Below are 13,047 nucleotides of genomic sequence, written 5' to 3'. Positions count from 1 at the left end.
CATGCATTTATTTACGTGCACAAAAATCTACCTCACGTTAAACTACACATTCAGTGGAAAATGTCGTAAAGATATTGACATAGCTAACGAAAAGGCTGGCAAGAACCAGCGTTAAACGCTGGAAATGAGAGAACGATGGTGCAGCCAACGATAAAGGCTGGCAAAAAATATTGGAGCTGCCAATATGTATACAATGTTGGCGATACGTACGACGGACAATGTTGGCTACAGCCATCCTTGCCATTATTGGCGATATGTTGGACGGACAATGTTGGCTACAGCCATCCTTGCCATTATTGGAAAATCATTGGCATCCAATATTGGACCAATGCACATTTAGGTGTAGCAAACCCCCAAAAGCCAACGCAGGACCAATATTTCTGCCAATGTTTACCAACATTGTTCCGAGATTGGTCCAATGCCGGCGTGCTGCCTGGGTAGGGTCACCAGTACGATCATGTTCGGGGAAAAGATGGCGTCCAGAGGTGGCTTCTCTTCTTGGACGTGCGTGCGAGCTACAAATCGCGAGAAACAATCTGTAAGTAACTCTGAATGTGCAAAAGTAAGGTAGGCCAGTCGGGCAGTATTGCTCGTGCTAGTGTCAGTAATACCTATTCCTTCTTCACTAGGCTACTTAGCTGACCGACCCTAAACACCACACAGTGGTTCACGCACGCGAAAGGTAACTGAAAGAGTTCATTACACAGCCTATAGCATTGCCAATAACAACACCTTGGAATTCTTGTTTAATGTGTGTACCGGCGGAGGGGATGCGAGTAGCAGGAGCTGTTACCGACCTAGTTAAGGGCTGTTAATTCCTTACAACTCGTTGTTAGTGATTAAGCATAGCCACGACTGGAGCAGAACGCGTTGCTAGCGAATAATCACTGCGACCACTCGAGGAAAAGGCCAACGGGCGTTCGTGAAAAGTGCGGAAAGCGCTACTGGGTGCTGAAAAAGAAAAATTACTTGAGAAATTCAGGCTGTGGATAAGCACGTATAAACGGATTTCGAGTGATAAATAAAGCTAGTCATGGTTGAAACCTTTCGGCTATGTTGTGGAAGATGTATCCTAAGTTTTGGAAAATAAAACTTACTAGGTAAGGTGGACATTTTCGTGGCAGAGTGGCCACGAAGAGCTGAAGGGCCGCCTGGCTGGCCTTGCTTGCTTGCTTGCTTGCGTAGTCATTGGTTAATGGTGCCTTCCCACTACGGGTGATGTAACCACTAAGGGTGACATACCCACTACGGGTGCTGCCTCTATGTGTGGGTACGTTCATGTGTGATTGTGTCATATTTGCGCTCGAATAATTTGATGCCGAACTGAGCTACGAGCTAACCCAGCAAGAAAATTATTCGAGAATCTAATTCCTCTCTCCTTCATCAAAAAAATAATTTTGGCTACGCCCCAGGCGCACAGCTTGCCTTACTTAGCTTTTCTCCAACCACAGATCTATTAGTCGGGTTTAGAATAATCTAGTGTGCCAAAACAAGCACGGCACACCTTACGTGAAATGACCGATTGGCGTCGTGCAAAAGAAATTCCGCTGTCGCACAGGAAGACATACGCATGAATAACTGGGCTTTGTGTTAACGGCCGCGCACGCAGCATCAATATTTTTTTTAGGAGCTTGCTCGCCAAGCTTCTTATGCTCGCGCCTTGTCCTCACACGCGTGACCGGCGGCACACACCACGGTCGGCGAAGCTGCGCTCTCTCCGGTGATTTCAACAATGCTCACTAGATGGCGCCGCCGCTCAAGGCGGCACACACCACGCTCGAGGTGACTGCTCGAGGGCCGCACCTCTCGTTTGGCTCGCTTCCTTTCTCTTCGCCGGGAGCTCACTAAGTGAACACTCTTCGTTGCCGCTCCGCAGCATGAACGGCAGCAGCGCGATGGGCTCGCAACGCAGCAGCAACTCGGGAAGACCTCGCGTTGCCAATAACCAGCCAACACATGATGTCACGTTACGCTCTCCGATGCGTATCGTACGACTGCAAACGTCCCACCACCATCAGGGGCACCTGTATTGATGTTGCCTTCTCGAACTTTCCATTGCGTCCCATCATCGATGATCCCTTGGCAGCATACTTTACTGATCATAAAGCAATCATCTTTAAAGGGACACGAGTCCCCAAGCTCATCGAGGGACGCCCTTCTTGTAATTTGTAAAAGAACATCTCTTGTGTATATGTAATGCATATAGTTCATCCGTAATAAAGCAATCATCTTTAAAGGGAAACCAGTCCGCGAACTCATCGAGGGACGCCCTTCTTGAACTTGGTAAAACAACATCTCTTGTGTATATATGTTTATAGTTCATCGAAACGTATATATACTTCATCAAAATATATATAGTGCATCCAGCCTTACATTATTAAACATTATAGATGTAATGTATGTATAACAACGTTGTCACGTCTATATATGATGGTAGAGGAATGTGCACGGAGCATTCGCGGGTTACCCGATCATCTCCGAGCAAGCTCCTCTAACATCATTCACTTCGTGGATATGGCGGTGAATATTTTTCAAAAATAAAATGAATGCACCTTTACCTGGTAATTGGATTGCCTGCATCTGTCAGCCAGAATTTCGCGATGTCAAGACCGCCAATAGTGGCAGTGACACGCTGGCACACGATTTTATTAATGATAAGAAAGAAAAGGACACAGCTGCCTCAATGGCGCTAACATTATCCTTTTGGAATTGATATCCAGCTGTTCGACACATGTCTGCGATTTTATATAGAAACTAATGCACGCATGCGCGTTCGTTGTATCCTCTCGACTTCGCCGTTAGAAGAGGCAGCAGAACCTGAGCGCCTGGTCTGTAGCTTTGTACTCCATAAGGTCCTGTCTTTTTGTTCCCATACCGCGTAGTAAGAGCGGAGCAGTTTAAACTTGAGGAAGATCCGGTGTCGTGTCAGAAAAATCAGTTGGTATTCGCCACGGAAAGCGGGTATGTGCCAAGCAGCTTCTAGTATATATCAAAGCCATGCCTTGTATGCCTATAGCAAGGGAGTGGGAAAGCGAAGTAAGGGTCAGGAGCTGTGATGTGAAGGTGAGGAGGAAGGAAAATATCAGGGTTGAGGGTAAAGTGGCAAGTAGCATAGCGCGGGAAGACACAAAGACAAAGTAGAAGTACGAGACGAACGCAAGCGCTAACTTTCAACAACGAAAATTTTATTTTCAGGATCGGTAATATATACACACATGAAATCACGCGAAAGTAGTGAGACATTTTCGTTTACACCTGATAGCACATGAAAAAGGGCGTTCAATCTTATCCGTCATACCTGAGGACAGCAGTTTATGCATGACAACCAACTTTAACTACAGGGCATGCGTAAATATTCACTTTCTTTGGTGGATAATGACAGTGACACCTTGCTGATACAATGGTCGCCGGCAGAAAGGATGCGATCTGTCTCTATTGTCAGTCTTACAGGCTCCCATTTACTTCTCGAAAGAACGGCAGTATCCTCTAGTACCGGGTGGCATGCACACGTTTTCTAGTGAAGTGCTAAAAAACCGTCACCTCACACACCTTTCACTTTATTTCGGTGTTCCCTCAACCGGTCGTTAATACATCTTCCGGTCTGGCCTATGTAATTGCCGCACGAGAGGGGAATGCGATAAACACGCCAACAGTGCACGGGACAAACTGATCCTCGTGGAAATGACTACCAGGTTGGTCCACAGACCGACCCGGTAGTCATTACCGGATTAGTAGCTCGACATAGGGTGCTCAACTTGTTCGGGCTGAAAAGACCACAAATCGGAACCTGTAAGACTGATAATAGAGGCAGATCGCATCCTTTCTGCCGGCGACCACTGTATCAGCAAGGTGTCACGGTCATTATCCACCAAAGAAATTGAATATTTACGCATGCCCTGCAGTTAAGGTTGGTTGCCATGTATAAACTGCTGTCCTCAGGTATGACGGATAAGATTGAACGCCCTTTTCCATGTGCTATCAAGTGTAAACGAAAATATCTCACGGCTGTCGCATGATTTCATGTGTGTATATATGACCGATCCTGAAAATAAAATTTTCGTTGTTGAAATTTAGCGCTTGCGTTCGTCTCGTACTTCTCCTTTGTCCTTGTGTCTTCCCGCGCTATGCTACTAGCCAGTTTACGATGCACCAACATGCCCATATTGGTACCCTTGTTGAGGGTAAAGCATGGGACAGGGTAAAGCAGGGAGGTGGCAGAGGGTAAAGCATGGAAGTGGGTGGGAAAAAGAAGTGAGTGTGAGGAGGAGGGAAATGAGGTGAGAGGGCACTATAGAAGGAGATAAACAATGAAAGAACATGTAGAACGAGATAAAGAAAGATGAAAGAAAGAAGTTGAAGAAGGTGAAGAAAGAACTCAATCTGGCCATACATACAGATTCTTTATCTTTGTGTTCAGCACTCGCAGCAAATAGTGATTCTCAGTTATCACGTACTTTTAATTTACTTGCTCCCGCCCACGTAACTTTAATCAGATTAATCTGGGTACCGGCCACAAAAGGATAAAAATGAATGATTGGCGGACTCTCTGGCGAAAGCCGCTGTCAGTAGTCCGATACTCTCAATTTCACTCATAATTCGTCACACAGCACACAGCACTTGTAAATGTTCCGCTGTTCAAAATCATCTTCATTGAATCAGGGCTGTTTTGATTTGAAATTTCTAATTAGCATTATTAATTTATTCTATTATATAATTAATTAGTAATACAATTAATGTGTGGCCACATTTATCCATGATATATTCGTTTCTTGGCCAACCCCGCAGAGTGGGTGTGAGCCATTCATAAAGGCAATCATCATCACCATCATCTGCGCTCGCCAGCTCCAGTGTTTACTCAAATTCACAGACGTGGAACTGGGTTTAATTCTTCGTTTTTAAAGATGATAGTCCTTTTTGGGGAACTTAAACGCAGAAAATTTGGTCTGTCTTTCTGTTTTTCTGTTTGTCGGCACGTCCCTCGATTCAGCCACTCGGCCAAAGTTGAACCACTTGCCAAGGGCCAGCCATCGTGAACGGCTGACTAGGTTCATACTTGTGTACATTGTTGATGAAAAAGCAAACATTACGCATATCTCAGGCGCAACATCACTAGGTAAGTATTAGGTGGTGTGTTCCTTTAATAGAAAATACATAGATACGTAATTCTAGAGGCCCTAGTTTCTTAAGCTGCGCTGAAAATGCGACTGCGCCGAAACTTGGCTTCCTCCGTGCCCTCTGCACGAGCTCATTGTTGTGTTTCGGTTTCGGTTCAGTATTGCACTGTACGAATGCCATGGGGCGCCGCTCTGGCATTCCTGCTTTACCCAGGCGACGTGAATATAAAAGAGTGTGTGGAGAGTACTCGTTGAGTGCGGACGTTTCTTCTGCTTAGGCGCTTCGCGCCAAACCGCGTGTTCGGGCTGGCTGGGGTCCCCGCCGGTCGCGTTGGTCACCGCCGGTCTTCGCCTGCTGCTGCGCCGGGACTACCAGCCCGCAGCACAGCATTCACGTTTCCCGACGTATTGCCAGATGGCGTTCATATCTCACGCAGTGCCTCTTCTATCGTCTTTAGACGACATTTGCAGCGAAGCACGCAGATACGCGGCCAATTTTTGATACTGAGTGGTTTACCTTGTTTTATTATCATCAGTGCGCATTTTGGCATTCTCTGTCGAACAGCACCGACTGGTCATTGTCTTTAAAGACGTTCGATCACTGCTAGCAAACATGCGTAGCAGCGACTGCCCAGCAATTTCCTCGGCAACATTTTTTGTTTCAAACCTTCGTGTCGTACCATCTACGGCTGCGATAATTAAGTAGGGTGGAATACTGGGCGAGTTGGTAGAGATTCATCGTGGATACCAGCGCTACTAGTACGGACGCGGTTAAAAGCCGGCGCTTTGGCGTGTGTCCCCTTAGTGTCTTCATCCACCTTAGCCGCGCTGTTAGCCACGATAGACGACGATAATGATAACTCTCAGTGCTTCTCAAGCGGTGCATGCGTCATACAGCCAAGATGCAAAGAATGCTTCCAGCAAGCACCTGAATTCTCCCGAATTCACCCACCGTTGTCACTCTGCGGCTAAGGTCTTCGGCTGCTGGTTCGATTCTTAGGCACGGCGGCCGCATTTCTACAGAGACGAGCCCCTAAAACACCCTTACCTAGGTTTAGAATAATAACTGCTTGGGTACTAGGTGGCAAAACGACAATGTCCTTATGAGATACGCCGTAGTGGAGGGCTCCGGAAATTACGACCACCTTGGGTTCTTTAACATGCAACTAAACCGGAGTACATAGGCCTCTAGCATTTCGCCTCCTTCTAAATGGGTCCAGGATTCGATTTCGCGACCTGCGGGTCAGCAGTCGAACACCATGACCGCTATACAACCGCGGCCGCACCGCACCTATGTTTAGGTACACGTTAAAGGACCCCGAGGTGACCAGATATAATCCGGAGTCCCCCTGAAGTATATAACGTCTAATTTCATACGTATATATTCTTAAGCAGATGGAACACATTCATAAACATAAACTACAGGATTCCTTCCCACGCACTGCTATCAACAAAATATGGCTTCAGAAATTTCGCCGGCAAAACCAGGCAAACACGTACGAACTCTGGCAAGTAGGCTTTTGATTATAAGTTTATACAATTGCTAAACCTTTACGAATCGAATATAGACTTTACACCAGGCCCGTAGACAGGAAATTTTTTCGGGGGGGGGGGGGAAGCACTTGCTCGAGGCCTTGAGTATTTTAGAAAAACACCTATTTTCGTTATTTATTTTTGCCAAAAAACTCCCCTTAATTAGCATTTCAGGAAGGGGGGGGGCCTCACGCCTTTCTTTCCCTGGCTACGCGCCTGCTTTACACTGAAAGCTAAACAATTTAAATGCCATCATAAGTTATTGCTACCTTCGTCGAACGTCATAGAAGGTCCATAGGGATTTGCATTTAACAATATTTATATACGTGGTTTATTTTTGTTTATTTTTCTTGCTGTTAGCCGTGATAACAAAACATAATCCTTTGATTCCAACAATGATTTCTCTTTAGTGCCGAATGTATTCTGAATGTATATTATGTAGAAACAAGCGTGTTTTAAAATGTATACCGTTTTTGTGTATGTGTGCCGAAGAAAGCGTGTTCTGAATGTATAAATCATTTTGAATGTGTACGAAAAAAAACGAAAACATGAATACGATAGCATGTAAAACCAAGCAAGTATCTCATACCAATGACGTGTGTATCATACGTCACTGATGTGTATATGTGTATGTCACCGATGTAGACTGTATTTGTTATCAGGAGGTCAAGAACGCCTCAGGCTTTTATCTTTTAGTATTTGCCTCCCGAAGGCAAACTTCGTATTTTTTTCCTGCGTAGAAAATGTTCAGTGTAATGCATTGGAATTTATTTCCTTTGTCGGTGGCCTTCGAATGACCATGAGCCAGAAGCCAGCGCAGTAACGCGGGCATTCTAACGAGACATCGTGGCATCGTTGCGAGAACGACACGTGAACATCTGAGCACTCAGGCAAGAGTTTAAAAATGCGGTCTCTGGGCGTCAACCCTTCGTACAGGACCACATCACACAAGCTTGGTAAGGTCTAAACAAATTGCAAAAGATAGTGCTTCCGAGTTCTTCTCCGTATTTGTTGACATTATCACTGAAGCTGTAACTTAAAGTACACTAAAGTTTTACGTGCAATATCTAATAGCGACGTTCCTGCGGCAGATGCGTGGCGCCACACACTTGCTCTTTTAAACGCTAGTGGTGGCGCGCAGCCGGAGCAAATCGAAGAGGCAACAGCTTCGCGGCACGGTTTTCCGCCTTCTTCGATAGATGGCGGCACGCTGCGTGCGGCGACCCTTGTTACGTCCCTAAGACTGTGCCTAGTATCATGTACAACAAATCTACATTACTAATAGCCATTTGATGCTTACACCTATTCTCAATTACTGGAGAAGCAGCCATGTTTTAAGCATCCGAAACAGTTTTCCTGCTTGGTTAGAGTGCAAGAATTCAACAGACGTATATTTCGTGAAGCACACGAGGCACTGTTTATTCACAGAAGCTGTAGAAAAAAAAATTTAAACGTGACGATAAAAAGTACGGTGTCCAAATGGTGCTGCGAGGGCATAATGCAAGTGAAATGTAGTGAAAAGGCGAAGGCGTGTAAATATGCTACGTGAAACCGGTGGTCGATAAAGAGCAGAGTATTGCCGAGATCGCCACCGAGTCCTGAGCAGCATGAAGTTGATAACAAGAAGTAATGTTATGGAGCTTCTTCGAACACGTTGCGAAGGGGGCGTCATGAGGAAAACTTAGCGAAGTGAATGCAGCGGTTACAGATTGCCATGTTTTGCAGCAGCACAGATGTATAGGGTAGACAGTACAATCTTAAGAAACTAATGACAGCAGGTGCTCCTCAGATCACTGCGGATAACACTGCGACAAACAGCGCGAACGAGTCTTCACGTACAGCGAAAACGGCCGTCCATGTTCTGGCCGTTTTCGTGGGCGCCCAGCCGCCTCACTGAGACTTCTCGCGCCCTTTCTTTTTGGCTTCCTGGTTGGCAGGGTAGCGACTCACAGGCGGCGACGGGGAACGGTCCGGCGGCGGAGGGTCGCGGATCCTGGCCTCGGTTTCGAAGGAGGTCGAAGGAATGGGACTGTCCGGACGCTCGCTCCCCGGACTGGTGAGGTCTTCCACCGAGGCCAGCGGGGCCTTGGTGCGTATGCCTTCCTGCTCGAGCACATTGGGTGGGAACACCTCGATTGCCTCACCGCGGTTATCGAAGTACTGGTACTGGGGCTCATGGTACACGGGGAGCGGTGATCCGGTGTCCGGATCAGTTTCCACGCAACCCATCCCCTGATGCTCCTCGACCCAGTCGCCTGTTCGGGCGGTGATATTCGAGGGAGACGCCCCCAGTGCAGGAGGCTTCGGGGAGGAGCTTTTAAAGAGCGACCCCAGTGCTTTTTTCAGGGTGGACTTTCCCGGTGTTCCGGGTGCAGCACCCTTCTTTGCCGGCGACTTGGGGCTGCTTGGTCCGGGCGCGTTCTTTTTGGCAGGGGACTTGGTGACGCTTGGTCCGGGCGCGTTCATTTTGGCAGGGGACTTGGCGCCGCTTGGTCCGGGCGCGCTCTTTTTGGCAGGAGACTTGGCGCGGCTTAGCCCAACTTTCGGCGGGTCGTGAACGTCGCCGGACGTCACGTCGGACGATGTAGTTCGGGACTTAGTCGTGCCGAGTCCGCTGTCATCCGCCTCCACGGTCTTCTTTTGAGGGTCCATCTGGGAGTCGTGTTGCTTCTTCGATGAAGACTTCCCTTCGGTGGACATTGTGGCGAGTTCACGTGCTCAGTACGGCACTACTTGGACGTTGACCTGTCGTTGAAGACGTTCCAGAAGACGGCACTTCCGGTTGGTCGAAGAATGGCGCCTTCTTCGTTCCGCTGTAGGTACAAAGCGTCTCTACCACTGCTGTACTGAAGGGCTGTAGTGAAATGCACTAGCGTTGTCCAGCTGCAGACGGGCTTTGAGTGACGGCACGAATGGAATGTATGCTAGGTGGTAGCGTAGTACCCAGCGGCGCAGTGAGCGGCAGCCGGTATTTATGAAGGCGTCAGATCTTCATCACCTGGTTATGTGGTGCATGCATTGGTCAGCACCTCACCCTTAATCGCGCACGTGTGTGTGCAGGCTATGAGTCGGCGTTTTTTTTTTAAATTTGATGGCGGTTGGCGATTGAAGGTAAGAGAGAGTAAAACAGATACTGCAACGAAACATAACTTTCTTTTATGCGCACAGTCGTGTTTTTTTTTACACTACGAGTATATGGAATCTGCGGGCACGAGAAACGTAACGAATCAAACTACCATGTTCAATGTTTAATCTTATATAGTATGTAATTCACACCCTCTGCAATGCATTGCGATTGAGCGTCTGGGATAAATGATAAAGAAAGCTATATGAACGAAATAAATAACACCGTTTTCAAGAAGGCATGCATGTCATAGCCCGTGCCCATGATGCCCGCAAGAAAAGGCTGTGACGGTGGTGATGGTACGTCTAATGCATATAATTATTAGGCTGGTCGGTTCCGAAATGCTATCCGTCTTTGGGGAAAAGAATTGCTGGACAATTCCGAAGGTAACGCGATACCGCCTGGCTGAACCACCGCAGCCCGGTTTCGACACCTATAAGAAAAGAGGCACCGAATATGGGCAATAAAAGGAGGGGAAAACACGTGGCTATCTGCGTTGTGTCAACGACACCTAATCACCTGTCGTGTATTTGAGCACCCATTAATCGGCAATTATAGACCAGAATTTTCATCGCATGGAGGGGGTAGCCGTTTTTGGAGGGGAGCTAATGGTCAGGTGGATCGGACCAGCACGATAGCATCCGGCCTGTTATTCCCCTCTATTCTGGACATTGTCAAATTCCGCCATATTGTGGAATTCCGTAGTTGGTCAAGTCTGATTGGGCCGGAGGGCTGCTGCGGCCTCTCTGATTGGCTTGAAATGCCCGTCCTTACACATTTTACAAGTTGGAATTCGACAGTGTCCGTAATAGCACCCTTTATCGCATGCTGGGGCCGTATTCTGAAACAAGCGCGAAAGGCGGCAATCGCCAGATCGTCGCCTTTGGTGTGCGCTGATTGGCTATTGAGCAAAACCACAAACTTGAGGGCGCCATGTGGTATTTCCGTCGACTTCGCGATGATCTACGGTTCTCTGGACTTGGAATAAAAGAAGACACCTCATCACGGTCGGTTAGTGGTAAACACTAGCATTTAAGCGCCGTAGACGGTAGCTGCTAGTATCCAAACCTCGGTGGATGGAGCATTATTTCTCTCCACTCTGTTTTCTTTCTTTCTCTCTCACTATTTCATCTGTCTGTCTGTCTGTCTGTCTGTCTGTCTGTCTGTCTGTCTGTCTGTCTAGGAGCATTTGTTAAGCTGAAACTTTCAGCGCGCATTACCTTGGTGTGTTTTCAGTAATCGTTGTTTTGCCGGCACGTGTTTCTTTTATTTTTGTGGCTTGAACGTGTCAGCAACATGAACCCTGCGTTTCTCGCGTGGTTTATCGCGCGCCGGCAACATGTTGAGATGTTAAGACGGTGTCGTTGCGGCGGCACGCACAAGATGAACTGTCTGATTACGCCGTGTTAAACTCTCAACAAAAATACATTTCACACAAGGTGCATTCTTTAAATGTTACACTGTGCTTTAAAGGATTACACAAGAAACTTTGAAAGCATTTTCATCAAGCCTTCGATATATTTCAAGTACCCACAGCCAAGCCCTGGCCACTGCGTAGAAGCCAGTACACATTCGAAAACGCCACACTCGGGCAGCTCTGCGCTCGTACAGATGCGCTTGTGCTGCGAGACATTCGACACACCAACGACCAAAGCCATGATGACGTCATGGGGAAGCATTCGATTCCGTTGTTGAACACGTCAGGCTATACGTCACGCAAGGCGACACTGTCGCATTTCGCAATCGTTTCAGAATACGGCACCTGGCCGCCACTGTTCCCGCTCCATGAGTTGTGAGGTAACTTAACATGCAGCCCCTGCGCTGACCGCGCCGACATATAACTCGAGGCAAGATAATGTATGCTCACTGTAAACTTGGGTGCAAGAGTAGAAATAGAAGAAGTGATGTCTGGGCAAGTTGTAATTGGTTATGCATCTTTGAAACGGGTGGCGCAAAAACAAGGACAAAAGAAAGGTACGACACTTTTCTTACTTTTCGTAGAAGACATCACTTCTTCTGCAATAAGTTGTCTTCATTTGTGCACGTGCGTTGGCCACCGGGATAACTTTCGGGGATTCGTGAGGTGAATCGATCGCTCTCTATTCTCTGCGAGCCGTTTCCAGCGCATGAAAAAAAGATCACGCAGAAGCGAGAACAGCGAGCATTGTGGAAGTAGTGCAATGCGCAGCATGGCTGAATATCACCGCCCCCCCCCCCAGTTTTTCACAAGGTCGCAAAAAAACAAACAAAAAAGACAGTTTCGCCTCAAGGGCGAAGCTCCTTTAGGATCTGTTTTGCCGTAACTCTACAAAACGCTGGCGTAACGGTATACAGCCGCTCCAGTGAGCGAAGTGGTTTTCGTGCTGTCTCTTTTCGTGCTGGAACGTGAAGTAAGCGATGAGGGCATAGCACGTGCACAGCTATGAGCCGTCTGTGATCTCTGTAAACATAGCGCGCGTGTGTTCGACCTCTTGTGATCAAAGCTCGCAGACGCCGCCCGAGCGATGCAGCCCTCCCACCAGCCTCGCTTCATGCTCCTTCACTCGACGAGGCCGGCCGGGGCGTATTCTCTCTCCTTGAGCCGCACCCGTCTCCAGCCTTTGCAAGCTTTCGCTCGCACACAGAACACACGACGCGCGGGGCGATGTTATGGATTTGAACTTGAAACGAAAGATGACTGCGACCCAACAATTCGGCTCTAGTGACCGTATATTTGCTACCTCAACAGAAAAAGAACGACAGAAAAATACACTGTTTCTGCCGCACTAGATTTCAGAAAATTTTGCATCTCTAGCAGCGAACTGGCGGATTGCGCGAAGAATACTTTTGTGAAACAACGTGGCTCCTTGCATGGGAAAAAAATGCAGAAAGCTTGCACTCCTTTCGCACAAAGCTTGCACACTAATATCTGGGGTTTAACGTCCCAAAACCACGATATGATTATGAGAGACGCCGTAGTGGAGAGCTCCGGAAATTTCGACCACCTGGGGTTTCAACGTGCACCTAAATCTAAGTACACGGGCCTCAAACGTTTTCGCCCCCATCGAAAATGCAGCAGCCGCGGCCGGGATTCGAGCCCGCGACCTTCGGGTCAACAGTCGAGCGCCGTAACCACTAGACCACCGTGGCGGAGCCACGAAGCTTGCACAGCGAAGCTGGTCGATCCTCAAATCTTCTGGATAATGCCGGTTAATTTTGTTCAATCGTTTTAAATGCGAAGCATTTCTTAGCGAACTTCTGCGACTTTGAGCGTATCTATCTATCTATCTATCTATC

At 47.6% G+C, this 13,047-nt stretch overlaps 1 protein-coding gene across 1 annotated transcript; it reads right to left on the bottom strand.

The window, feature by feature from the left end:
* Positions 1–8,537: 8,537 nt before the first annotated feature.
* LOC119402503 (neurofilament heavy polypeptide-like) lies at positions 8,538–9,347 on the bottom strand. The gene has a single exon (XM_037669653.1). The coding sequence runs from the start codon at positions 9,345–9,347 to the stop codon at positions 8,538–8,540; it is 810 nt and encodes a 269-aa protein (XP_037525581.1).
* Positions 9,348–13,047: the final 3,700 nt, after the last annotated feature.

The sequence above is a fragment of the Rhipicephalus sanguineus genome, chromosome 8 (assembly GCF_013339695.2).
Source record: "Rhipicephalus sanguineus isolate Rsan-2018 chromosome 8, BIME_Rsan_1.4, whole genome shotgun sequence".
NCBI classification, from domain to species: Eukaryota; Metazoa; Arthropoda; class Arachnida; order Ixodida; family Ixodidae; genus Rhipicephalus; species Rhipicephalus sanguineus.
Note: the sequence above shows the minus strand (reverse complement) of the source record. Positions and strands in the feature narration are given on the sequence as shown.